Source organism: Vombatus ursinus, unplaced genomic scaffold, assembly GCF_900497805.2.
Source record: "Vombatus ursinus unplaced genomic scaffold, bare-nosed wombat genome assembly UNPS02014735.1, whole genome shotgun sequence".
Classification (NCBI taxonomy): domain Eukaryota; kingdom Metazoa; phylum Chordata; class Mammalia; order Diprotodontia; family Vombatidae; genus Vombatus; species Vombatus ursinus.
In genome coordinates this window covers 2,708,027-2,734,579 of record NW_020954513.1, presented here as the reverse complement: position 1 = coordinate 2,734,579, position 26,553 = coordinate 2,708,027, and the positions used below count along the sequence as shown (strand labels likewise).

At 43.4% G+C, this 26,553-nt stretch overlaps 1 protein-coding gene across 1 annotated transcript in view; it reads right to left on the bottom strand.

Annotated features, from left to right (window-relative positions):
* Positions 1-6,722: 6,722 nt before the first annotated feature.
* Positions 6,723-26,553, bottom strand: part of SLC25A43 (solute carrier family 25 member 43) — a 44,420-nt gene continuing 24,589 nt past the window's right edge. The window contains exons 4-5 of the mRNA XM_027861422.1: positions 9,185-9,319; positions 6,723-8,138 (exon numbers count right to left, since the gene is read on the bottom strand). Coding sequence (XP_027717223.1) covers positions 7,938-8,138; positions 9,185-9,319 — 336 coding nt within the window. The 3' untranslated portion in view covers positions 6,723-7,937. The remainder of the gene's footprint in view (positions 8,139-9,184; positions 9,320-26,553) is intronic.

The following is a 26,553-nucleotide window of genomic DNA, read 5'->3' as shown; positions in this document are numbered from 1 at the left end:
AATTTTTCAGAAAGTAGAGGGAATGAGAGGGACTGCTATTCTAGACTTCCTTCTAATCAACAAAATAAAACCCACGTGATGAAGAGAAAGGATTGGGAACTGTGAGAGAAAGTGACCATGTCATCTTAAAGCTCTCAAAGGTAAAGAACTGGCAGAGTCTGATTTGTATACTAAGCTTTAGGGCTGACTTAAAGAGCTCAGATGAAGATTTTCCTTTGGTCGAAATTCTAGAAGGGAAGATAGAGATTGGAGGCTCCGGCCCCATCCCCCCAAATTCTCACCTGGCAATCACATCACTGGGTACGGATGGCAAAGATGTAAAAGAGAGAATCTCAAATTATTCACAGAATCACTTTTTGTGACAGCCAATGACAATAACAAACACCGACTGAAAACAAAATGAAAACATCCCACTGATTGGTGGATGGTTGAATAAGCTGCTATATAGGAACATAATGGAATATTATTGTCCCCAAAGAAAAGCAGATGTGATAATTTCAGAGCAACGTAGGCAGACTAGTATGAACTGATGCTGGGCAAAGCAGAGACAGGAGAACAATATCCATGGTGACTACAGTAACATACATAAAAACAACATTAAAAAAAGCAACTCATCTCAGAATAGCTGATCAGTATTGAATTCAAAGGTCAGATAACTATAGATATCAAACATGGCAGATAGGGAAACAGATGTAGTATTGGTTGCTTTTGCCTGACTGATTTTCTTTGTTACAAGGCAGGGCTAGGAGTGAGAGAAAGAGGGATAGGGACTGAACCTGTAATTTTACTGTTATAGGGAACTCCCAGGTGAGGAAACTCAACCAATGCATGTTTATAGTCCTAGAAAGTGACCTTTCTACAATGAAAGATTAAGTGGCTTGTCCAGGGTCACATATCCATTATGTCAGAGGTGGAATTTAAACTCAGATCTTCCTGGTTTTAAGGTCACCTTTCTATGCCCTATGCTATATTGCCTTGGGGGTGGGGTATGAAGACAGTCTGAGAAAACAATTGTGATGTAAAGAATATTAATATACATTCAAAAATAATTTTCATACAAAGTCACATCATCCAGGTGAGGAAGACAATGGAACAAACCTTACATCCACCTACAGGAAGTCTTTTCCAATCCTGATTATTTCAAGTGCCTTCCCTCTGTGGATTATCTCCAATTTAGCCCCATGTCTACATCTCATTCATACATAGTTGTTTGCATGTTGTGTCCCCCGTTAGACTGGGAACTCCTTGAGGACAGGGACTGTCTTTTGCCTTTCTTTGTTTCCCCGGAACTTAGCACAGTGCCTGGCACATAAATGCTTACTAATGCTGACTGGTGTCAGTTTCTAAAGAGATGTAATAAGTATACCTCCCGTGATTTCTAAAGAAATCAAAATGGGTTCTCTGATGAGTTTGAATTTTAAAAGTACACATACAAAAGACAGAAGGAAGGGCAAAAATCCCAAGAAGGAATGCAGAATAGCAGTGTAAACTTGTAAGAAAATCAAGGTTAAACTCAGAATGAGCTGGGGCTTACAAAAACGCTAAAGGTAACAAAAAGGGTAGGCTTAGGTATGTTCCAAGCTAGAAGGTACATAAAAAGAGCAAACTTATTTTCTGTTGTTGTTCAGTCATTTTTCACTCATGTCTGACTCCTTGTGACCCCATTTGGAGTTTTCTTGGCAAAGATACTGGAGTGGTTTGCTGTGTCCTTCCCCAACTCATTTGACAAATGAGGAAACTGAGGCAAACAGGGTGAAATTACTTGCTCAAGGTTACACAGCCAGTAAGTGTCTGAGGCCAGATCGGGGCTCAGGAAGATGAGTCTTCCCAACTCCAGGCCCGACACTCTATCCACTGCAGTGCCACCTAGCTGCTCTCTGTTTGCTGTGGATACTATATTAACAAACCCCAGAGAGAAAGGAGGGCATCAACACCTATTTTATTTTCTATCATCTCTATCTAGGAGAATGAGCCTCCAACAGAAAAGCCAAAACAAACGTGGTTAAGAGGGAATCAAATCCCCTGACACATGAGGCAAGGAGAGAGCACCTGGCCACTTTCAATGAGTTTATGTCTTCTGGCCTTGCTGGTTTAGGGCACTGTAAGAACTTATTGATGTGATCCTGGAAACTGGGAGAAGTGCTGAAAAGACTTAGAGATGGACAAATCTGGGCCCAACTTTTTAAAAGAGGGGAAAAGAAACTACCAGCTAAAGAGGCTGATGTTGATCTCTGGCAAAAATTCTAGGACAGTTAAGAAGCAGTTGGTTCATGAGGCCTTAGAAAGGGGAGAGATGATGTCAAGGAAACAATTGACTATGAACAAGTGATGCCCAATTAACTTTATTTCCACTTTTGCAGTGGTTACTGATGGTCTGAATGACGAGCTGAATCAATTAACTTCATTTCCACTTCTGCAATGGTTATTGGATGGACTAGGGCAGTGTCATGAGCCAGTCAGCAAAGTCCAGCTGGATACAGTTACAGAGATGCAAAGCTAGTTGAATGATGGTACCCAAAGAGCATATCCCAGAGATGTTGCGGGTTTGGCTCTAGGCCACAATAAAGCAAATAGCACAATAAAGCAAGTCACGGGAATTTTTTGGTTTCCCAGTGCATATAAAAGTTATGTTTACATTAAACTGTAGTCTATTAAGCATACAATAGTATTACATCAAAAAAATGTACCTACCTTAATTTAAAAATACTTTATTGCTAAAAAAAAAAATGCTAATCATCATCTGAGCCTTTAGTGAGTTGTAATCTTTTTGCTGGTGGAGGGCCTTGCCTCGATGTCCATGGCTGTTGACTGATCAGGGTAACTGTTGAAGGTTGTGGTGGCTGTGACAATTTCTTAAAATAAGACAACCATGAAGTTTCCCGCATCACTTGATTCTTCCTTTCACTGAACACTCAGTGGCCATTGCGGGGTTATTAATTGACCTAATTTCTATATTATTGTGTTTCAGGGAATAGGGAGGCCAGAGGAGAGAGAGAGAGATGAGAAAATGGCTGGTCGGTGGAGCAGTCAGAACACACAACATTTACTGATTAAGTTTACCTTCTTATACGGGTACAGTTTGTGATACCCCAAAACACAATTACGATAGTACAATGCAAGGTTGCCACAAACCTTTAATTTGTAGAAATGCAATATCTGCAAAGTGCGATAAAGCGAGGTATGCCTATACTAGATCAGTATTAATCTAGACGCAGCACTTCCTAAACTGTGTGTCATGACCCCATATGGGGTTTAAGAAGTTTAAGTTTGAAAAGCACTAATGGGATCATGAGCGGAAAAAGTTTAAGAATCCCTGATCTAGAGGAAGGCTTCTAGTGATGTGCTGCAGGTATTTATCCCTGGTTCTGGTTTTTTAAAACAGGTTTATGAAAGACTTTGACAAAGTCATACATGGAACACTCATCACATTTGCTTATGACACAAATATGGAAGTGAAATTCACAATGTTAGATACTGGAACTGAGATCTAAAAAGTTCTCAATGTTGTACACAGTAACAGTCATGTTATGCAATGACTAATGTTGATAGACTTAGCCCTTCTCAGCAATGCAAGGATCTAAGACGTCTCCAAAAGTCTCATGCTGGAAAATGCTATTCACATCCAAAGAAAGAACTATGGAGTTTGAATACAGATTGAAGCATACTATTTGCTCTTTTCTTTTCTTTTGTTTTCTCTTTCTTATGGTTCCTCCTATTGGTTCTAATTCTTCCTTACAACATGATTAATGTGCAAATATGTTTAATAGGAATGTATATCTATAGCCTATATCAGATTGCATGCCATCTTGGGGAGGGAGGTGGGGAGGGAGGGGGAGAAAAATTTTAAACTCCAAAGCTTATGGAAGTGATTGTTGATAAATCAAAATAAATTAATAAAAAATGACAGGTTGGAATGATGATCTGAATCAATCAAAACTAAATTTAATAAGGACTCACCTTTATATTGTCTTAAGGTCAATAAAGTCTTTGCCTCACAACCATTCTGTCAAGTGGGTAGTGCAAATGTTATTATATATGTATTACATATATATATATATGCATTATATATTTTTCAGATGAGGAAACCGATACTAAAAGAGGTGAAATGACTTGCCTATGATTACAGAGCTTGCTTATTTCTGAGGCAGAATGTGAAGCAGTGTCCTGACTCTAAGCACCACACTCTATCTCTGCCACTATTATCATAGGAATAACAATAAAAGATTACACCTGAATTAAGTACAAAATGGCGACATGGTGGTCAGACGGTGACTCATGTGGAAGACTTGAGGCTTTAATGGACTGCTAACTCAATGAGCTGGGAATATAACACAGCATCCAAGTAAACTCACAAGACAAGACATTACATTCTTCCTGATTTAAGTCTCATCTTGCTAGTATGTGCTTTTTAATTATGCTCTAGTTATAACACGTTTCTGTTTCATTTTCCCACCTAAATTCCAAGTTCCTTAAGGGCAGATACTGTTTCTTCTACTTTTCTTTTAAAGAAAACTTTTCATATTGTGAAGTACAGTGAGACACCTTTATTAGGCACACAATAAATTCTTGTTGAATAAATATAGTTACCAGGGATGAAGCAGAACGCGCTGGTGCTTCCAGTAAAATAACATTAGTTGAATCCGATTCAAGGACAAAACTACGGTTTCCATCCCACCTTCTCCAGCAGATTCTCCTGTATGATACCCCACTCTCTCACTCATCTTTAAGCTCTTCCAGTCTCCTGGCTACTTCCCTGCTCCCTATAAGCACCCGTCCTCAAAACCCCCTCATTTGGCTCATCCTTCGCTGCTGGCTATATTTCTCTAAATTCCTCGAGCAGGCCATCTATAACCAGTGCCTCCATTTCCTTTCCTCTCATTCTCTTAATTCTCTGCAATCTGGTTTCTGACCTCATTGTTCAACTGAAACTACTCTCTCCAAAGTTACTAATGATCTCTTCATTGCCAGATTCTCAATTCTCTTCCTTCTTGACCTGTCTGCAGCCTTTGACACAGTTCATCCCCCTCATCTCTTTGATACTCTCTTCTCTAGTTTTTTGGGGACACCACTCTCTCCTGGCTCTTCTATCTGTCTGACCACTCCATCCTAGTCTGGAGCTTCATCCAGGGCACAACTGCTAATGGCAGATATCTCTCATGCCTCTGTCCTGGGCCCTCTTCTCCTCTCCCTCTATATAATTTCATTTTGAGATCTCATGAGCTCCCATGGATTCAATGAAACATATTTACATTAATGATCTCAGATCTACTTGTCCAGCTTTACCTTCTCCACTGATCTCCATTTTGGTATTTCCAACTGCCTTTCAGACATCTTGAACTGGATGTTCCATATACATCTTAAATTCAACATATCCAAACCTGAACTCATCATCTTCCCCAACCCCCCCCCCCAAATTCTCATCTTGCAAACTTTCCTATTTTTGTCAAGGGCACCCCCTTCCAGGTCCCTCAGACTCCCAACCTAGGACGACACCTAGTTCCTCACTCTTTCTCATTTCCATATCCAATCACTCTTTCTCATTTGCATATCCAATCAGTTTCCAAGTCTTGCCAATCCATTCCACCTTTGGAATTCTACTACATTCTACCTTTGGAATTCATTCTACCTTTGGAAAACCTCTCATATATGACCCCTTCTCTCCTCTGCCACTGCTGACACTAGTGCAGGCCCTCATCAACTCATGCCTGGACTACTGCAATAGCTGCTAGTGGGTTTGCCTGCCACAAGGCTCCAGTCCATTCTTCATTCAGCCACCAGTGATCTTCCTAAGCATAGGTCTGCCCATGGCATCCCCCTACTCAATAACTCCAGTAGCTCCCTAGTTCTTCCAGAATCAAGTATCAAAATCCCTTGTCTTATAAACCCCCCCCCCCCGCAGAACCTACCTCCTTCCTACGTTTCCAGTCTTCTTATACCTAATTCTGCTCCATATACTCAGCAGCTCAGTGAACTGGCTTTTTTCACTGCTCCTTGTACAAGACACTCCATCTTCAAACTCGGGCATTTTCCCTGCTTGTCTCCTGTGCCTGGAATTCTCTTCCTCCCGGTCTCGCTCTTCTGGCTTCTCCCCAACCCCCGCTAAACCCCCCACCTTTATGCTCTTATCTCCAGTCTGGCCTGTCTACAGTTTGTTGCACAGAGTTGTTTTCATGTTTTCTTCTTCGTAAGGCCGTGAGCCCCTTGAGAGCAGGGACTGTTTTTTTGCCTTTGTGTCCCTAACATTTAGCATAGCACCTGGCACACAGTAGACACTTTAATAAATGTGTGTTGACAATTCTGATATTCAAAAAGAATGAGGTCAGTGGGAAGCAGTGTGGTGCCGAACTTGAAGTCATGGGACCTGAGTTTTGTATCCTGGCTCTGCAACTTTCTACCTATGCGACCACGGGCAAGTTAATTCACTTGTCTGGGCCTCTGTTTCCTCATCTCTAAAATGAGGCCACTTGTTTAGATGGCCTCTGAGGGCCCTTCCAGCTTTAGATCTACGGCCTACATGTGACCCTGGATGAGTTCTTTCCCCTCCCTGGGCCTCAGTTTCCTCCTGTGTAAAATGAGGGTGTTGGACTCTACAGTCTTTCCAGCCCTGGATTCTAGGATCCTCTGGTGATATATAACCTCAGTGTCTTACCCCTTAATTCAATAACCAACGATCCACATCATCTCATATTATACATATGAGATCACATAAAGAAACAAACAAGTATGAGAAACCCAATGAGAAACTAATTTAATATACAATATACCTTCAAAATACTGAAAAAGAAGAAAAAAATCCAATCACAAAGACATGATTACTGACTTAACAATTAGGTATTAGCTATTTTTGGAACTATATAAGTAAGAATTATTTGGAAGGTATGGTTATATGCCCTTAGTGTAGATGCAAGGTATTTTGCTCCTGAAAGGTGATTTCTCCAGTTGGTTGAAGAAATTAGCTCAAAGTACTTTTCTGTTCTGTTTTTTTGTGTGTCTGGAAAGAAATTCACACTTCATATGAGGCTCAAACTTGACGACCTTCTAAGACCCATCTAAGGTTCTCTTGCTTCCCTTCTTTGCAACTGGGCCATGGTATAAAATGAATGGGAACTATTGAAATTACCAACAAATTCTTGGCTTCGCTAGGCAAGATCAAAATTGTGAAGGTCAAAGGCATTGGCAGGTCACTTCTATGAACCTGTCCATAGCAGCTGCTGAGGATAATTGGGGGTTTTCTGTGGCACCATGAAATGGACATAAACAAACCATTTTACGTAATGAATGACCCAGGCTTCCTAAACTTGAAATCAAAGATTCTGGAAACATTTTCATCCTTTTTTCTTTGAAAACCCAACCCATTCTGAGGTACTTAAAAGGGGTGAAGATGAAGCCATGAACTCTTCCACTTAGAAGGTTTGGGCCAAACTATTTAGACTGGGTCTGTGTTGGTCTGCGTGAATTTTGCAGTCATTGCTAGTTGGTGCAAGCACCAGATACTGGGAAGCAAGGCAAGGGGCAGCGTGATGTCTGATCTGCTAATGTACGCTCTGACCTATATTCTGCAAAGGTTCATAACACAGCAAACCTGTTTCTTTGCTTTGCATCTATTCGCCATAGATGTGAGTCTGATTCTTGCTTTGGCAGACTGACCTTGGCAAGCTTTGAGCTGGGACTGACTGCCCAGTTGCATCCCTGGGATACCAGGTATAATTCATGAGATAGTGATGGAGAGCTCCAGGCACTTTAATCAAAGTAGGCTGCCAAGTCTGCAGTGGTGCAGCCATGAATAGGAACAGGGGCTCACCGATCAGATGGTGAAAGGACCAAGCTTCTTCTTTTTTTCAGGACAATGAACAGAGGAAGCCTCTTCTGATCACACCGAGGTCGTGAGGCTGTACATACATGTATGCTTTGAACACACCTTTCAGCCTTATTCAGTTTTACAGAGTGGGTTTTCTTGCCTCAAAATTGCCGTTTTTGAGGAACTTTTTTAATTCCCGTAATTCTTGTGGCTGTAAACTCTGATCTACACCTGGGGTAAGCTTATAGCTCAAAGGGGACACAGTGTAGCCATTTTGATAAAGGTAGATTCTCTTGCAAAACTCAAAGGTGCTAAACATAACTCCAAAATATGGGACTATCTGTAAAAAAAGAAATAAACAAAAAAACCCCCAGAAAAATCAGGTTAAAATCCAGTTAAAGAATTACAAATTATAAAATAATGCTTTGACAAAACCATAGGCTAATCTATATGTGCCAGTGGAGGCAGATGCAGTAACTACTACAGCACAGCTAGAATGTCAGCTCCTTGAGAGCAGGCACTGGCTCATGCTTGTCTTTGTATTCCCAGGGCCTGACACATACTAGGTGCTTAATAAACATTTGTTGATCAAGTGAGATTTAGTCTCCCCACCTCCATAGGATGTGATCTACTTGAGGGCAAGTTCATATTTGTTTCTATATCCCCAGGGCCTAGTTTAATGCCTGGTATTTAGTAGGTGCTTAATGATTGCTTATAGATTGACTAGCCTGGGAAAGGGGCATCATGAGATCTGGCACAGAGAGGAGAGGAGGAGAAAGAAGGGATTCGGACTATACAACAGACAGGAAGCCGATGGCAGAAATACCATATCTGTTGTTAATCTGTGTGCAGATGGGTTTTGTTCGATTGACCATCTACTCATCAAGAGAGATTTTAATTTCTCAAATCTCTTGGAACACCATTCAGTCCCAATAATGGTTCATGCCTGTACAGTGCTCTAGCTTCCAAAGACCTTTCCTGTTAACAGTCCTATGGAGGGCAGGCATTATTAATCCCATTATGGGTTAACGAGATGAGAAGACTGACACTCAAGAGATGTTAGGCAACTCTCAAGTTGCCTCAACCAGGAAGTGTCAGATCTGGGACGCAAACCCAGGCCTTCTGACTCCTAGACTTTCCACTACTCCATGTTGTCCAAAATACTTCAGGACTGATGTGGGCATTCTTTCCTTCTGCAAAGCTACTCGTCTTCTTTTCCCACAGTCCTCCTCATGCTTTGAGACCACTGCTCTTACTATAGAGACTTGAGTACTCAGGGTGAGTGATTCCATGAAGCCCCATTGTGGGGCCAAGAATCGAAGGTTTCTGAGAGAGGGGAAGGGAGAGAGTCTCATGAAAACAGGATGGGGTACCTAACCTTCTCACCTTTAGCAAGTTGGCAGTCAGTCCATTCCAGAGGGCCAGCACACCCTGGGCCTTCACTACCTGTCGGAAGCAGTCCATGGCCCCCGAGAAGTTGGTGTCTACTTGACCACAATGAGGGAGGCAGTGACTCTGGGCCTGGGAGGGAGGAGAGGGACAGTTTGGTCACTAGGAGACATAGGAACCAAATAAGTAGAAATGAAAGCTCATGTTGGAGCTCTGAATGCTGTTATTTGTTCCCAAGATTATATACGAGAAAGGACCAACCAGCCACAGGTTTTACCTGATACCACAGAATGTAGCAGCAGCATTTCCTGGTCCCCTTGAATTTACCAGATGATCCATCTCAAAAGTGCAAGCAAGATTACCTCCCCACACACACACACACACACACACATACACACTCACATACAAGGTAATGAAGACAAGCTCTGAAGTAAGGTCAGCCTGTTTACTGCACCCACATAGTATGCTTCAGAGGTTGGAGGATGCTTCGGGAGAGCCAAGAATCAAATCAGAAATTCAGGCCATGGACCAAAAAATGGTACCTTTGATTTTCTGCTCATTTGTTGGCTTGCATTCTCTGAGTCTTTTTGCAGCAGATATTTAGGGGAAAGGAATCATCTCATTTTATTAAGCATCAGCAGAGGAAAGTTAAGTACAAGCATCACATGGCTGACCACAGAAAGAGAGACAAAGTAGTTCTTATTCTTCCCAGTCCCACTATTGAGGATAGAAAGCCTTCTGAAACTCTGAATTTGACTTGCCAGGAGTCAAAGCCTACTTCCTACTTTGCTGACTGGCTGGCTCCTAGACCATTGACTTGCTTTGGAACATGGTAACCCCAAATCAGATTGTTAGAAGATTACCAATCCAGAGCTGGAAAGAATCTCAAAGAGTCCGACTCTTTCGTTTTGCAAATGAGGAAACTGAGGCCCAGGGAGAAGTTAATTGCTCATGATCCTCATGAATTCAATTCAGCAAATATTTATCAAATGCCAACTATATGCAAAGCATTGTCCGAGGTGCTGGAGTGAGTGGCAGCTTTAGGAATGAGAATTCCCATCTCCAGTGTGTTTCCACTACATCACAATGCCTTTCTTCAGCTATAGTTCCTGTCATAACAACCAGCAAACCATTCCTTTTTTTTTTTCTTTTTTGGTGAGGCAATCGGGGTTAAGTGACTTGCTCAATGTCACACAGCTAGTAAGTGTCAAGTGTCTGAGGCTGGGGATTTGAACTCAGGTTCTCCTGACTCCAAGGCCAAAGCTCTATCCACTGTGCCACCTAGCTGCCCCCAGCAAACCATTCTTTACTTAAACTGGACAAGCAGAATCTACACAATCAGGCGAGAAATGTATCACGGTTTTACAAAACTGGGACACAGTACCATCAATGAGCTTTTGTTATCTTTACAACAAAACATTCCTTGGGTGTGGATGCCATGGGACACACATGAATTACTGATTCTCTAGGATTAGAGTCTATCTATGACATGATGATCATCGTATGACTGACACAGACCAAGTACAACGTTGTGTCGATGGTGCCACGCATGCCGAGCTTCGAACAGTGAACTTAGATGCTTATTACTGAAGCACAATCCATTCAGAATTTGGAAACAACTATGTTTGGCTCTTGGTTATGTGGGTCTGGGTTTCAAATATTGCCTGGATTTGGGCTGTTGTCCTAGAATGGCCAATTTCGGTTCCATAACTTGCATTTTGACTTCCTATTTGGGCTCTCTCTTCCCATTAGAATGTAAGTCCCTTGAGAACAAGAATTGTCTTGATTTTCTATTTTTATCCCCAGCCCTTAGCACAGTGCTTGGGTCCAAGTCAGTTTTTTTTTTTTTTTGGTTAGGCAATGGGGTTAAGTGACTTGCCCAGGGTCACACAGCTAATAAGTGTTATGTGTCTGAGGCCAGATTTGAACTCAGGTCCTCTTGAATCCAGGGCCAGTGCTCTATCCACTGTACCACCTAGCTGCCCCCCAAGTCAATTCTTAATAAGTGCTTTTTTCCATCCATTTATTCAGATCGGGCTGGATTGTGAAGCAAGAGGTAGTGAAAAAAATTGGATGGGGAGCTGAGAACCCAGAGTTCTGGCTTTGCTTTTGCCACTGGCTCATTTTGTGACTTTGGGTCAATCACTTCAGCTCTTTAGGCCTTGTAAAATGGTGAGTGGAAAAAAAGGAGTGGGGTAGCCTGGACAGTCCCCAAGGTCCCTTCCACTTCTGAGCGTCTGTGATTCTATTCCCTAAATCCAGAAAAAATTTGGCCCTATCGGGAAAAATCTGACCCTCTCAGGGCACTGCAATGACATTATAATGGTAGAAAAACAATGCTGAAAAGTCAGTCAATCAGCTGTTACTGTGACAAAGCAGTACAAGGATACCCAAACTGAGGCAAACTTTTGATTCTTCATTCTTCCTCACACAGGTCTCAAGGCAGCAATGACTCAATCCACCTACTGAGTTCACCATAATGAATAAGGATACATAGAGATAGGGCCTGGACCAGTGATTTCCTTGGTGTAGGGAACTCCCAGATGGGGAAATCCCCTCTACCAAAGCAGATATAAACTTTTTGAGCAACTTATGGTCTTAGAGAGCTGTCAGGGACCCTGAGAAGTTAAATGACTTACCCAGGATCATATGGTTCATAAACAAAAATTGAATTTAGGTTTTCTTCAGCTCCAAGGCTGGTTTCTTATGTCCTACCCCATACCACCTTAGGGGAGGAGACATAGTAGGTGAATGTCAGCTCCTTTTAGGTAGAAACTGTTTCATTTTTTGTACTTATATCTTCAGCACATAGAACAATGCCTGGAACATAACAGGTTCTTAATAAATATCTGTTGAAAATGCCTGCTGATTCTTCTACTTGTTACTTACTAGTGATTTCTGTCTCAAGGGCAAGTATAGGGCTTATCTTCCCCCCTCCAAAGCTGTAAACTTAAACAGGCAGTTTTCAGAAGACGAAATCAAAACTATCCATAGTCATATAAAAAAATGCTCTAAATCACATTGATTAGAGAAATGCAAATTAAAACAACTCTGAGGTACCACCTCACGCTTATCAGATTGGCTAATGTGACAGAAAAGGAAAATAATAAATGTTGGAGAGGATGTGGGAAAATTGGGACACTAATGCACTGTTGGTGGGGTTGAGAGCAGTTTGGAACTATGTCCAAAAGGCAACCAAACTGTATATACCCTTTGACTCAGTAATACCACTACTAAGTCTGTATCCCAAAGAGATCGAAAAAAAAAGACCTACATGTACAAAAACATTTATAGCAGATCTTTTCGTGGTAGCAAAGAACTAGAAATTGAGGAGATGCCCATCAGTTGGGGAATGGTTGAACAAGTTGTGGTATATGAATGTAATGGAATACTATCGTGCTATAAGAAATGATGAGCAGGCAGACTTCAGAAAAACCTGGAAAGACTTACATGTACTGATACAAAGTGAAATGAGCAGAACCAGGAGAACATTGTACATAATAATAGCAATACTGTACAATGATCAACTATGAATGACCTAGCTCTTCTCAGCAATACAATGATCCAACAAAATTCCAAAGGACTTATGATGGAAAATGCTATCCACATCCAAAGAAAGAATTAAAAGCATAGTGTTTTCACTTTATTTTTTTTAGTTAGTTTTTCCCTTTTGGTCTGTTTCTTCTTTCACAATATGACTAATATGGAAATATGCTTTACATGATTGCACATATACAACCTACATCAAATTGGAGGGAAGAGGGAGGAAGAAAAATTTGGAACTCAAAATTTTTTTTTCAAAAATTTTTAAAATGAATGTTAAAATTATCTTTATGCATAATTGGAAAAAATAAAACACTCTTTAAAATTTTTTAAATTATACACATACACACACACACATAATTCTGAACTTAAATACCAAAAAGGGGCATTCCCCTCCCACACACAGTAGAACACAAAAGAGGATTCTTTACAAACCGTGAATGTCCATTTCATACCACTTGCTTTATTAAAAGAAGTATATAGTTCAGTGGATAGAGCACCGGCCCTGAAGTCAGGAGGACCTGAGTTCAAATCCGGCCTCAGACCAAACACATGACACTTACTAGCTGTGTGACCCTGGGCAAGTCACTTAACCCTAACTGCCAAAAAAAAAGTATATAATAAATTCTACATATTGCTTTCAAAACTGTCCTGCTTCTCTGTTTTCTTTCTCAACATCTTTCTGTTCTCTTCTATGCCTTTTTAAGGGTGTTACAATAGCCTTCTTCTTTTTGGCATCATAACTGGTAGTTCTTTTCTCTCCACCATGGCCATACCCCTCCCCCCATTTAAAAATTAAGAGAAAAAACCACTTGTAATACATTAAGTATAGTCTCTGCATCTTGTGGCTATACACTGTGAGGAGGTGTGTAACATTTCATCACCGGTCCTGCAGAGACATGGTTGGTCATTGTACTGATCAGAGTTCTTAAGTCAAAATTGTCTATCTTTATAACATTGATGACCTTGTAGAAATTATTCTCCTGCTTCTGCTCACCTCATTGTTTCAAGTCATACTACTCAGGATTCTTTCAAATTGTCTCTTTCAACAGAACAAATCTCTTCCTTCCCTCCCACCCCATCACTAGGACCTCTGTTTTAAACTCTCCCGATATCTTTACTACACTTGTTTCTTCTCCCCCATTAGAATGTTTATTGTTGAGACATTTTCAGTTGGGCCCGACTCTCTGTGACCCCATTTGGGGTTTTCTTAGCAAAGATAATGGAGTGGATTGCCATTTCCTTCTCCAGCTCATTTGACAGATGAGGAAACTGAGGTAAATAGGGTGAAGTGACTTGCCCAGGGTCACACAGCTATTAAGTGTCTGAGGCTGGATTTGAACTCAGGATGATGATGAGTCCTTCTGGTTTTAAGCCCAGTGCTCTATCTACTACAATGTGACCTAACTGCCCAATAGCACTGCATTACCATACTGCTCCTTCCAATTGATTTATTCTATTAAAAATCATTTTTCCCCCTTTAGGATTATACTCAGCTTTGCAGTATAAGTTATTCTTGACTGTAAGCCCATCTCTTTTGCCTCTTGGAATATTATATTCCAAGATCTCTTGTTTATAGTAAAAGCTGCCAGGTCTTGTGTGATCCTGGCTGTAGGTCCTTGGTACTTAAATTGCTACTTTCTGAACGTTTATAGCATTTTTTCTTTAATGTGGGAGCTCCGGATTTTGGCTACAATATCCCTGGGATTTTCCCTTTCAGGAGGTGATTGATGGATTCTTTCTGTCTTTACCCTGACTTCTTGTTTTAATTGATCTGAGCAGTTTTCATTTATGTATTTTTTTTATTTTTGCTTTTTGGTGAGGCAGTCAGGGTTGAATGACCTGCCCAAGGTCACACAGCTAGTAAGTGTTAAGTGTCTGAGGCTGAATTTGAACTCAGGTCCTCCTGACTCCAAGGCCAGAGCTCCATCCACTGCGCCACCTAGCTGCCCCCATTTATGTATTTCTTGAAATGTAGTTGCCAGGCTTTTTTGGATCATAGTTTCCAATGAGTCCAGTGATTCTTAAATTATCTCTCTCTCTGACTTGTTTTCAAGATGAGTTGTTTTTGATATTAGATGGCTTACATTTTCTACTATTTTTTCAATCTTTTAATTTTGTTCTAATATTTCTCTCTGTTTCATGGAGTCATTGGCTCCTGCTCAGTCTAGTCTAGTTCTCAGGGAGAGAGTAAGATTGAGTAAGATTTACCATTTTCTTTTTTAAACTACTCATTCTCCTCCTAATTTGTTCCTCAAGAGCTTTTGGTTCATTTTAAAAAATCTCTCACTTTATTTCTTCTAGGTATTCAATGTAGTCAAAGAAAATCCCTTTTTTCCTTTGTGTCTCTGCTTGCAGTTGTCAAGGAGTTAGACTTGAAATAGTTTTTGATACCCACTGGTGTTTTCTTTTTTCTTTTTTTTTGGCTAGGCAATGGGGTTAAGTGACTTGGCGTCACACAGCTTGTAAGTGTCAAGTATCTGAGGCTGGATTTGAACTCACATCCTCCTGACTCTAGGGAGTGCTCTATCCACTGTGCCACCTAGGTGCCCCAAATAAACTGAGGCAAACAGAGGTTAAGTGACTTGCTCAAGGTCACACAGCTAGCAAGCGCTGGTGTTTTCTTTGATTTACTCATCTCTCCAACCTTAGTTCTCGAATTGGGGCTTTGAGCTGGGCCAGGCTTTGCCCTCTGCTGCACTTTTGGGTCGGGGTGATCAGCCCTCCTTGGTCTTGTGGCTCTCCTAGATTTTTAACAGGACCTCCACCTCTTGGGTCCTTGAGGTTCAGAGAGCTGGATCTTTAAGATTGGTTGCTGTTCATTTCTACATCCTAGAGCTTTCTTGAGGAAGTCCTCCACTGTCACTGTCTCAAGACTCAGAGTTCTGTAGGCCACACATGTCCTGTCACTGGTCTGGCTGGCATTCACTGTGCTGGAGAAGCCTCTTTTCCTATTGTTGTGACATCCTGGCAGTCTTTTTGTGCAATTCTGGGGTGGAAAAAGTAATTGACTATAGCTGCTTACTGTATTTCTTGATCATTATTTGGTCTGCTGTGAACTTCAGGGTTTCTTGGAGTAGATCTGTAGAAGCTGTGAGATCCCTCTCCCAGTTAGGTAGCCATCTTGTCCAGAAGTCTCATGTGGGGCAAACCTTGAAGACCAAGGCATCCTATAGGCATCAAATCCAAATAGAAACAGATCCTTGTGGGCTGCATACTGACTTATAAAACCACAAAATATCATTACCTATGTTGTATTTTATTTTTATTGGTTTTGTTAAATGTTTTCCAATTATATTTTAATCTGGTTTGGGCTTCATGTTTGTCAGCATCTGCTGGAACCTCTGATGTAGTGGTTAGAGTGCTGGATTTGGAATCAGGAAGACCTGAGTCTGAAGCTTGTCTGAGCTATTAGCTGTATGACCTTGAACAAGTCACTTCCCTTCCCTGGGCCTCAGTTTCCTCCTCTGTAAAATGAAGAGGTTGGAATTAATGATCTCTAGAGTCTCTGCTAGCTCTAGGATTCCATGGTGCTACTGGTTACCCATGGTTCAGTTGCAGCATTCTTCCAGTGCTGCTTATATGGTTGTGAGACATAGAACACAACAGTCTATGAAGTGAAAATGAATCTCCCACAGAGGGCAATGGAGAGATTCATGGGGCAGTGTGTGTGTGTATGTGGGTGAGTGTATGTGTGTGTGAGTGTGTGTGAGTGAGTGTGTGTGTGTGTGTGTGTGTGTGTGTGTGAATAGGCTGGAACTTAAACCCAATGAAACCTCTGAAGAAAATTATATAAGAAAAGTGGGTTGCATGGCAAGGGATGATGGGTTAATGGCTAGAGTGGTCCACTGGCACCCTCTGCATGTCAGGAGAACTCGAGGAAGGTGGTCCAAAGGCCTTCCTGTGGCTCATGTTTTGGCAGCCGTGGACAAGAGTCGCATAAATGGGCAGTCATGGATGGGCTGCATGCAGTCTGTATCTTTGGAGGGAACTTCAGATGCAGGAAGAAACAGCTTCATTGAGTAGTTGGCTGGTAAGTATGGATGGATGCACATGAGGAATTAAGGCTTTTCAATTGCAGGCAAATTCCCTAAAATGCCAGCCCTACGTATTAGTTAGGAGTAAAGGCACTTTCCCCATGTCATGTGAAGCACATGGCCCCTGAGTTTTTTGGCTCCAATTAGGCCCCAAAGAATTGTCTTATTCTCAGCTGGCAAAAACATGGCTTGGAATGAGGTTATTAGTACATGGTTGCTCTAAGTAAGCAACTTTCCTCAGCAGGGGAGGCATTCCCACCAGCTGCATGCTATCCTTCCCAGAATTAGTCACACTCCAACAGCATCTAGGAACGGGACCATATACCCTGTTACAACTGCTGCTCAGGGATTGGGGAGGTTGGAATGGAAAGGGAATATAGATCATAATCCACACAATCAACAAGTATTAAGTGCCAGCTTTGAGCTAGGCAGTGGAAGAGATAAAGAGATAACTAAGATTTGGTCCCTCCCCTCGGGGAGCTTAGCATCCAATGAAGCCAGGCAGCATGGTGTAGTGGAAAGACGACCTGGGTTCAAATCCCTGTGTGGACATGTACTGGCTGTAGGACTATTGGCAAGTCACTTAACTACCCTAAGCCTCAGTTTCCTCATCTGTAAAATGGGGATGATATTTGCGCCACTTGCCTCACAGGGTTGTTGTGAGAAAATCACTCAAAGTACAACACAAATGTGAGTTAGTATCATACAATAATGGCAGTGCAAGATAGGATCAGAGCCTAAGAAGAATACAGAGGGATGTGAAAGGAGAGAAAGATCCTTTCCAACATGGGGTTAGGGAACACATAATAGCAATATATAATATAACAGAGCTGATACTTTTATGGTGCTTTAAAGTCTGCAAAGCGCTTTACACATATTATTTCATTTAGTTCTCATAATAGCCCAGGGACAGATGTGTTAGTATTACCCCCACTTTATGGATGAGGAAACTGAGGCTAAGTTAAGTGACTTCCCCCCAGGGTTACACAGCTAGTAAGTACCTCAGGCAGAATTCAGACCCAAGCCTTTCTGATTCCAAGCCAAGAACTTTATCCATCATGCCACTGACAACAGATTGGAGGGTTGTTGTAAGGACAAAATGAGATAATATTTGTAAAACTCTTTGCAAATCCTAAAGCACTATATGTCGTTGTTGAGTCATTTTTCAGTCATGTCTGAGTCTTAGTGACCCCATTTGGGGTTTTCATGGCAAAGATACTGGAGTGGTTTTGCCATTTCTTTCTCCAGCTCTTTTTACAGATGAGGAAACTGGGGCAAACAGTGTGAATGACTTGTCCAGGGTCACACAGCTAGTACGTATCCAAGGCCAGATCTGAACTCAGGAAGATGAGTCCTCCTGACCCCAGCACTCTATTCACTTCAGCGTCACCTAGCTGCCCATGGCACTGTGTATATGTTAGTTATTATTATAGGGACAACTAGGTGGCATGATAGAGCTCCAGAATTGGAGTTAGGAAGACCTGAGTTCAAATTCTGCCTCAGACACTTCTGGCTGCTACAGCACTCAGAAGCAGGGGCAAGGGTTACTTGAGCTGCTGGGAGCAGGGAGGGAGCATCATAAAAATTAGGAGGCTCTGCTTCTCAGTTACTGGATGACTTCTCCATTTTAGCACAGGAAGACTTTGAGTTGAGTCTCCAAAACATTTAGAAGAAGGTCCAGAAAGGAAGAAGCAATACCAATGCTCAGTTTCCTGAATGATGCTTACATGGGGTATAGCAGAATTGTAAATGGCTCGCCCTGCTTGGCCCTATCTATTAAAACTGGGGCCTTTGGGGGCCTTCCAGTCCTGTATCTTGAATGACCAAGTACATTTTAAGGCCTAGGAAGAAAAGCAGAAAAGGCAGTGAACTTGCCTTGCAAAGAGGGCCTGGCAGCTCCTCATTGGGCCCTGTCAATTTTGACGAGGCTTGAGGAAAGGGGTGTCACTTCCAATTCTAAGTCCCCTAAGAATCTGACCAGCAAAAATGATTTAGTGGCAAATAGGTAGAGAATGCAGAAGTACAGTGGATAGCAATCTGTCCTTCGAATTGGGTTCAAATCCTGCCTCTGACATATATTGGCTGTATTACCCTGGGCAAGTCAACAACCTCCTCAGTGCCCTAGACAGCTCTCAAAGACTCTAAGTTGCAAAGCAATGGTCTGGGTGCTATCTAAACTGGTGGATGGCATTTCCTCACTAAGAGTTCCTTATACCAATGAAATCAGAGGTCTGGTCCCATGCTCCTCAAAAGGTAGAGAATGAGAGAGATAAATAATAAGAGTGATTGCCAGGCCTCCCCTCATAGCAACCTGACCTGACACCCCCAGCACCTGGAGATTAGGGGCCTTTTGTCTTCAGCTATCTAACATTATACAATGTCCTAGAGAAGAATAAATTGAGGGAGCCCTTAGACCTCTGGGCTGCCCCTCAATCTTGACTTGTTGCTTCCTTTCCCTGGACCCAGAGATGGGGCAGCTGGAGACCTACAGGGATGATGGAATCCATTTAGTGAAATTTCAAATGATGCAGCTCATGAGCTTGCTGGCAGTGTTTACTGATGAGGGCCAGCAGAGAATCCAAAACAACATGGATTGGGAGATTGCTGGAGACAAGTTCACGTTTATATGAGCTGAGATCTGCAGGGGGTCCTGACTAATACCATGCTTGATGTGATACTGCTTTTTCTCCTTTGGGGATATCACATGTGCCCCCATTGCAATCATGCCTTATTCATAGGCTCAGAGAATAGCTCTTGAGTTGTCAGGGACCTCAGAGACCAACCTCCTCATTTTACAAAGGGAGAAAGTGAGGCCCAGCAGGGGAAGGGACTTGCCCAAGGTCACATACCAGATCCTAGGTCAAGAGCCAAAAAGTACCTCAGAGGTTGTCTAATTCATTTTATAGGAGGAAACTGAGGCCTGGAGAGAAGTAATTTGCCTAAGATCACATAGGCAGTAAATGATAGAGCTAGGATTTCAACTTAGGTCCCCTGCCTCCAGATTCAATATGATTTCTTCTTTATGACAGAGGGCTACTGGAACAGTACTGTTGATGACTTTTACCAGGCCCATTATATATTATAGAGTATCTAAAGGAAGATACATCTCTCAAACCAGAGGGCACATGCAGCAGAAGACCATCACCAGGTCTAGGAACTAAGAGCCTGCCAGAGCCCCCTGGGACCTGCAGCCAAATGCACTCTCTGTCAGCTCCAGAAGGCCCACTGGCCAGCCCAGTTGGGACACCGTCATGGAGGTCAGTGGCTGCAGTGACTGACAACTAGTCAATTTCATTAGCTCCCAGCACAGCAATGCCTCAGCCAAAGGCCCTCTGCTGCAACTGGTACCTTTGCAGGCCTAGGTCTTGGTAATACTCACTGCCACCAAACCCATCCAAGTCCTAATGAACTCTGTTGCATGCCCCTGTGGCTATTCAATGATCTTAAGAGCCTGATCTGAGAACCCATTTCACTGCAAAGGAACTAAAAAAGCTTGTGTATTTCCTTTCTGTCTCATGCGTTGGAATGGAGACTTCAACTTTCCTTCTTTGGTAGGATGTTACCAAGTAATGGTCACTGTAGACCTTGTTCCTCAAAAAATCCTTAACTCTGAGTAATGTAAATGAAGAACATGGTACTGGGTCTTTACCTCCCGTTTAGAGCTACTCTAAAGAAGGGTTCAAATCTGCCTCTCTCAGTGCCAAAGAGTCAGCGGTGGCTGGAATCTCTAGGGACCATGATACACAGAGAAGCTCATATGCATAGTAGAAAGGGCAAGCGGATTCGCATTGCCCAATAACAGAAGGCTCCAACTCATCCCTACTGGTGGGATTTTGTTCAAGGGGCTGGCAGCACTAACTTTGATTGGACATCCTATTGTCCAAATGGAATGATGTACTGTTCTGTATTTGCTTACCTGAGTAGAGCCCCCTAGAATGGAAGCTTATTGCAGGCTGGGATGATTTTGGTTTTTGTCTTTGTATATTTAGGGCTCAGCAGTGCCTGGCCCTGAGCAGCTGCTTCATGAAATGCTAATTATTGATTTCCCCTTAGTAGAATGTAAGCTTCTTGAGGGCAGGGACTATCTCATTTTTGTTATTGTTAAATTGTTGAAGTGAATTTTGCTGGGTTCTAGGGAAAACAAAGACGGAACTGCATACACACACACACACACACATACATACACACACACACACACACCTGACAAAGACAAGATGACCAAGATGACGACAAGAATGACAACTCAGAGGTTCCTCAAGATGCCCATTGCTGTCCATAGACCTCCCCAATGCAGCGAGGGCAGGACAGAGCAGCTGTAAGTTTGCTTTGGCTGGAGGGTGGGTGAAGTCCACACACACACACACACACACACACACACACACACACACATCTTTGATGCTATTATTGCTTAGCTGGGATCAAAGAGGCTGGGCTGGTCTAGGTGGAAGAAAGGGGCAGGGTATTCCTTAAGTTCCTCTCCCCTCCCCAGGCACTTAATAAATCCTTGCTGATTGAGTGAGAATTTCTTGGCTATTTAGCTATTTAACAGATGGAGGTTGACTTAGTCATGCAGGGGAAGGCAAAGGCCGGAACAAGGAGAGGTCGTTCATTCAAGGATCCAGCACTGATCAGGTTGGCTGTGCCCTCCTTGCCCCTGGGCTGACCATGATGGTGTGCCAGTCAGAAGCCTGAGAGTAGAGATAAGTGACTTCTTGTGACCTGGAGGTGTTGTACCTAGGCCACCAGGAAGGCATGTCAATAGCCTGAGCCCTCAGTCCACTCAGCCAAGAGTCTAGACTCTGGAGGATAATTTCAACACTTTTGTTTTGTTTTCATTTTGTTTTTTATTTTTAAAAATTCCAAACTTAACAAGATTGACTGTTAATTAGCCTTAAGGAGGGCCTGTTCTTAGCGTCCTGTACCTGTCTGACCAGTCTCCTGGGTCTGGAACCTCAGTATCACTTTTGACTACTCATTCTCTCTCTCTCCCCCCACACAGCCAACCAGTTGCCAAACTTTGTCGTTTCAGTCCCCACAGCATCTCTCATGCCTGACCTTTTCTCTCTCCTCACAGTCATTTCCCTTACAGAGGCCCACATCACCTCTCACCAAGACTACTACTGGACTTTTGCTGGGTCTCCCTACCTCCACTCTGCTGCCAGTGATCTTCCTAAAGTATGTGTCTGACCATGCTACCTCCCTACTCAATCAACTTCAGTAGCTCCCTATTAACTCTAGGACCAAATATCAACTCTTCTGTTGACTTTCAAAACCCTTCACATCCTGGCTCCAACCTGACTTTCCAGCCTCACTGGACATTACTCCACTGACTCCAATACACACACTCTATGATCCAGTCACGCTGACCTTCTCTATTTCTTATCCATGATCCTCCACCTCCCATCTCTATACTTTATTATGTCCCAGGAATTCTAGCAATCTGAAGACAAAAATGAGAGTGCTGTCCAATTAATTCTGTGATCCTCAGGTTGCAGGAAGGAAGGCGCGGCTCTGCAGTGACGGACACCTGGCCTGGAGTATTGTTTATTTATTTTCCCTGTTCTACAAAGGCACGCTTGCCTTGCTGATGAAAAGGCGTCTTCGAAGTATCATGACTCCAATTGTTCCTGACTTACCGAGCCAAGAGGTCAGCCTCACATCCCCCAGGAATAGCTTGCCTGAGAAAGTACTTTCCCTTTCTTCCACAATGAAAATGCTTCTATGCAGAGGAAAGGAAGCCTGGGCTTCCTTTTAGAAACAGCCTTGGGTTCAAGGTTGCCCTGTTTCTCCATTACCCTGAGAGTCCCTCAGAGAAGGAGTGCCCAAATGTCAGTCCCCAGTTGTGCCCACAGCTGAGAGAGAGAGAGAGAGAGAGAGAGAGAGAGAGAGAGAGAAAGAGAGAGAGAGAAAGAAAGAGAGAAAAAGAGAGAGAGAGAAAGAGAGAGAGAGAGAGCGCGTACAAGGCCATGTTAACAATTTGTTTTTGTTTTGTTTTGTTTTTTTTTGACTAGGCAATGGGGTTAAGTGACTTGCCCACAGCTATTAAGTGTCAAGTGTCTGAGATTGGATTTGAACTCAGGTCCTCCTGACTCCAAGGCCAGAGCTCTATCCACCGTACCACCTAGCTGCCCCCCATGTTAAAAATTTGAAAGACATTCTCTGGGCTCCAAGGTGGCAAGATGGGGTCAAATGCACCATTTGAAACCATTGTTTCATTGCCACTTAGAAGCAACTTGAGATCAAATCAGAGCAAGAAGAGGGAGCCTGGATAATGAAGCAAGATTCCACCGCCCTCCCCTCCATGGAATTGTGGGAGCTTTTCGTAGAAGTTAGGCTAGGGATTATAAAAAGCACACTGACGTGAAGAAGGGCCACGTTAGTGTTGTTGCTATGGTGCTTATGTCTCATTCAACAATTGTGTTGCTTACCAGGAGCCCAAACATGAAGAGAGACGGAAATACCAGCAAGAAATGAAGACGCCACAGATGATAAATTCTGTTCCTAAGCTCAGAGAGTCTGTGCAGCTGGGACTCTCCTTGGCAAAGCTCATTTGATGTACTAACTAGAGCCAAGTGTCGGACATGAAAGGATGAATTTACATCTGCAGAGTGTTTGACAATGTGATCAATAGCCACTGCTGCCTTCACTGCTGAAGAGAATGAGAATGATTCAGCTGGGAAAAGCAATTCCATTTGCTCCAAGCCCAGGGCTTTACTTGGGTTTGTGTGAAAATAAAATGTATTGAGCCATTTCTTTTTAAAGAAAGAAAAACAGTCTTTGGCTGCCCTGGCGTTTTGAGCTGAGCTGAAAACTAGGGCCTCTGTTTAACCTACCCTGGCAGACACACTTCCAAATTTGAATCTGCTTTCAGTCACTGGACTGTCCTCTCCCGCAGGAGCTCAGGAGGCCCCAGGAAGGTCATTCCCTCTCTGCTCCACTCCGGGGCTTTGCTGGCCACAGGTCTGGGGGGCTGAAAAAGCAGCGACTTGTGGTTCGGTGCTCCTCCTCCCATCCGGGGGGGCCCCGACCTGAAGCTGCCAACACAGCCTTCTACTGTGTGCCTGCCAACACAGCAAGCTCTGTTCTACCTCCACTTACACAGTCCTTTTAACTATTTCCTATCCAAAAGCAGGCCCCTACTTGCAGAGGGATTATATCTCCCAAGTCCTCCAGCACTTAGCTGCCAGTCTCCATGATTGAGGCTTCCTTTCACCCGTGTTCTCTGGAATGCCACACAACAGCCTGCCTCTGGAATCAAGAGAATCTGGCTTCAAATCTCACCTAGGATGCTCACTATCCGTGTGACTCTGAGCATGCTGCCTTACCTCCCTGGCCTCGGGGTTCTCCACTGCTAAGTGACAGGCTAAGATGAAGTGGCCTCTGAGGTCCCTTTCAGTTCTATATCTCTGTGTGACCTTGGACAAGTCCCTTCCCCTCCCTGAGCCCTCAGTTTCCCCTGCTCAGTAACAGGAGAGTATTGGATTCCATGGCCTCTGGGGGCCTTGCCGGCTCTAGGCTTAGGTGCCTATGGGTGATCTTACACCAGTCACTTCGGCTCTCCAGGCCTCAGTTTCCTTCTCAGTAACAGGAGGGTATTGGACTCCATGGCTTCAGAGGCCCTGTCAACTCCAGATGGACGATTCTCTGAACTTCCAGTCCATTGATCCTTTCCCCCACCAATGTACTTTCCATTTCTGTGGTTATCTCAGTTGGAAATGTCCTGTTGGCTAGTCTGGGCTCTGGGAGCAGCAGATGACAGACATCAGAGTAGCTTGCCAGTCATAACATTTTCAGAAGATAAATGGAGCACAAGTGGCCAATATGAGTCTCTGTATTCTACTACTGCTATCCGTCTAGTAATGGCGCTAAATAAAACATGTGCACGAACAAAACTACTGTGAGGCAGAATGTGATGTGACCCAAGAAAAGCAGCTCCTATGGGCATACAAAGAAGGGCTGGTGAGGAAGGGACAGGGGTATTCAGGGAAGGCTTCCTGGAGGAAGAGGTGGTTACAGTTGATAGGATTTCAATAGGTCAAGACTGGGAGCATTATGAGAAGGGGACCAGGTTGAGCAAAGGCACTAAGGTGGACAAATATGGGGCATTTGGAGAAAAGAGGGTGTTGGACTAGAGTGTAGAACATTGGACTGACAGAAGATAAAGAGTTCAAATGTGGCCTAGCCACTGTGGGATCTCCAACAAGCTGACTTCTCTGAGTCTCAGCCTGCTCATCTGTAAAATGGGGATGATAATACTTGCCCTGCTGATGTTAGGCATTTATTAAGTACTTACCATGTACCAGACACTGTGCTAAGTGCTGGAAAAACAGGCAAAAGACAGTCCCAGCTCTTAAGGAGCTCACAGTCTCACAGGGGAGACAATATGTATAACAAGCTATAGACAGAAGAAACTAGAGGTAATCTAAGAAGAAAGGCACCAAGATTAAGGAGGCCTGGGAAAGGCTTCCTCAAGAAGGTGGGATTCTAGCTGAGACCTGAAGGAAGCCAAGAAGTGAAGATGAGGAAAGAGAGAGTTCTAAGCATGGGGCACAGCCAGTGCAAATGCCCGGAGTCCAGAGAGGGAGCATGTTGTGTGAGGAAGAACAAGGGGACCAGTGTCTCTGGATCTCTAAGTACATGGAGGGAAGCAAGGAGTGAGAGGGCTGGGAAGGTAGGAGGGGGCCAGATTAGGAGTGACCATCAAGCAAGCTATCTCCAGAAGATTTTTAAACTTATTTTGAAAATGATAGTGACCACTGGAGTTTACTGAAGGTAGAGAGGGTGACATGGTCAGACCTGAGAGTTAGAAGATCAATTTGACAGCTGAGTGGAGGGTAGATTAGAGTGGGGAAAGACTTGAGGCAGGCAGGCCTCCCCACCCCAGCCCCCTCCACCTCCTGGTAGGCTATTACAACAGACTAGGCAAGAGGTGATGAGGGTCTGGACCAGAGTGGGGGCAGTGTCAGAGGACGGAAGGGGGCGTCTTGGAGAGATGCTGAGAAGGTCAAAAAGGCAGGAAGCGACAAGGAACCAGCTATGGGGGGAGTCAAGACTGACACTTAGGCTTCTGGCCTGGGGAACTAAAAGGCCTCTGTGCCCTCCACAGTAATGAGGAAGGCAGGAAGAGGAGAGGCTTTGGGGGGAAGATGCTAAGACAGGGCTGCTGGGAGAATCAACTGCACTACTTTGTCAACTCGAGAGACACTGTCTAAGAAAAGTGGCCCAGCAGGTGGCAACTTGCATCAGGGGACGGACTTTCCTGAGAGTTGCCACACACCAATGGATTCACAGGTTTGCTCCCCAAAATCCTAAGGAAAAACCTAACTTTGAAGTAGTGGACAAAAAAAAAAAGATGCAAACTTTTTAAACTGAGTTGCTGAAAAGGTGGCCCTCTTGTAATCCATGCTGATTAAATGGATGAATAAGTGAGAATATATGGTCTAATGAAGTCACTGCATGGATCTTGATCCATATGGGACTGGACAAGGAAGGGACTGGCTTCAAATCCTGCCTTAGACACCAGCTGTGTGTCTCTGAGCAGGTCTCGTCCCCTCCCTGGCCCTCAGTTTCCCCCTCTGTAAAATGAGGGGGTTAGACTTGATGGTCTCTGAGGTCCCTTCCAGTTGCAGATCTCGGAGCCTATGTGTGACCCTGGGTGAGTCACTACCCCTCCCCTGAGCCTCAGTTTCCTACTCTGGACTAGATGGCTTCTAAGATACCTTCTAGTTATAGAGCTAGGAACCAATACGTGTGATTTTGGTCAAGTCACTTCTCTGCCCTGGGCCT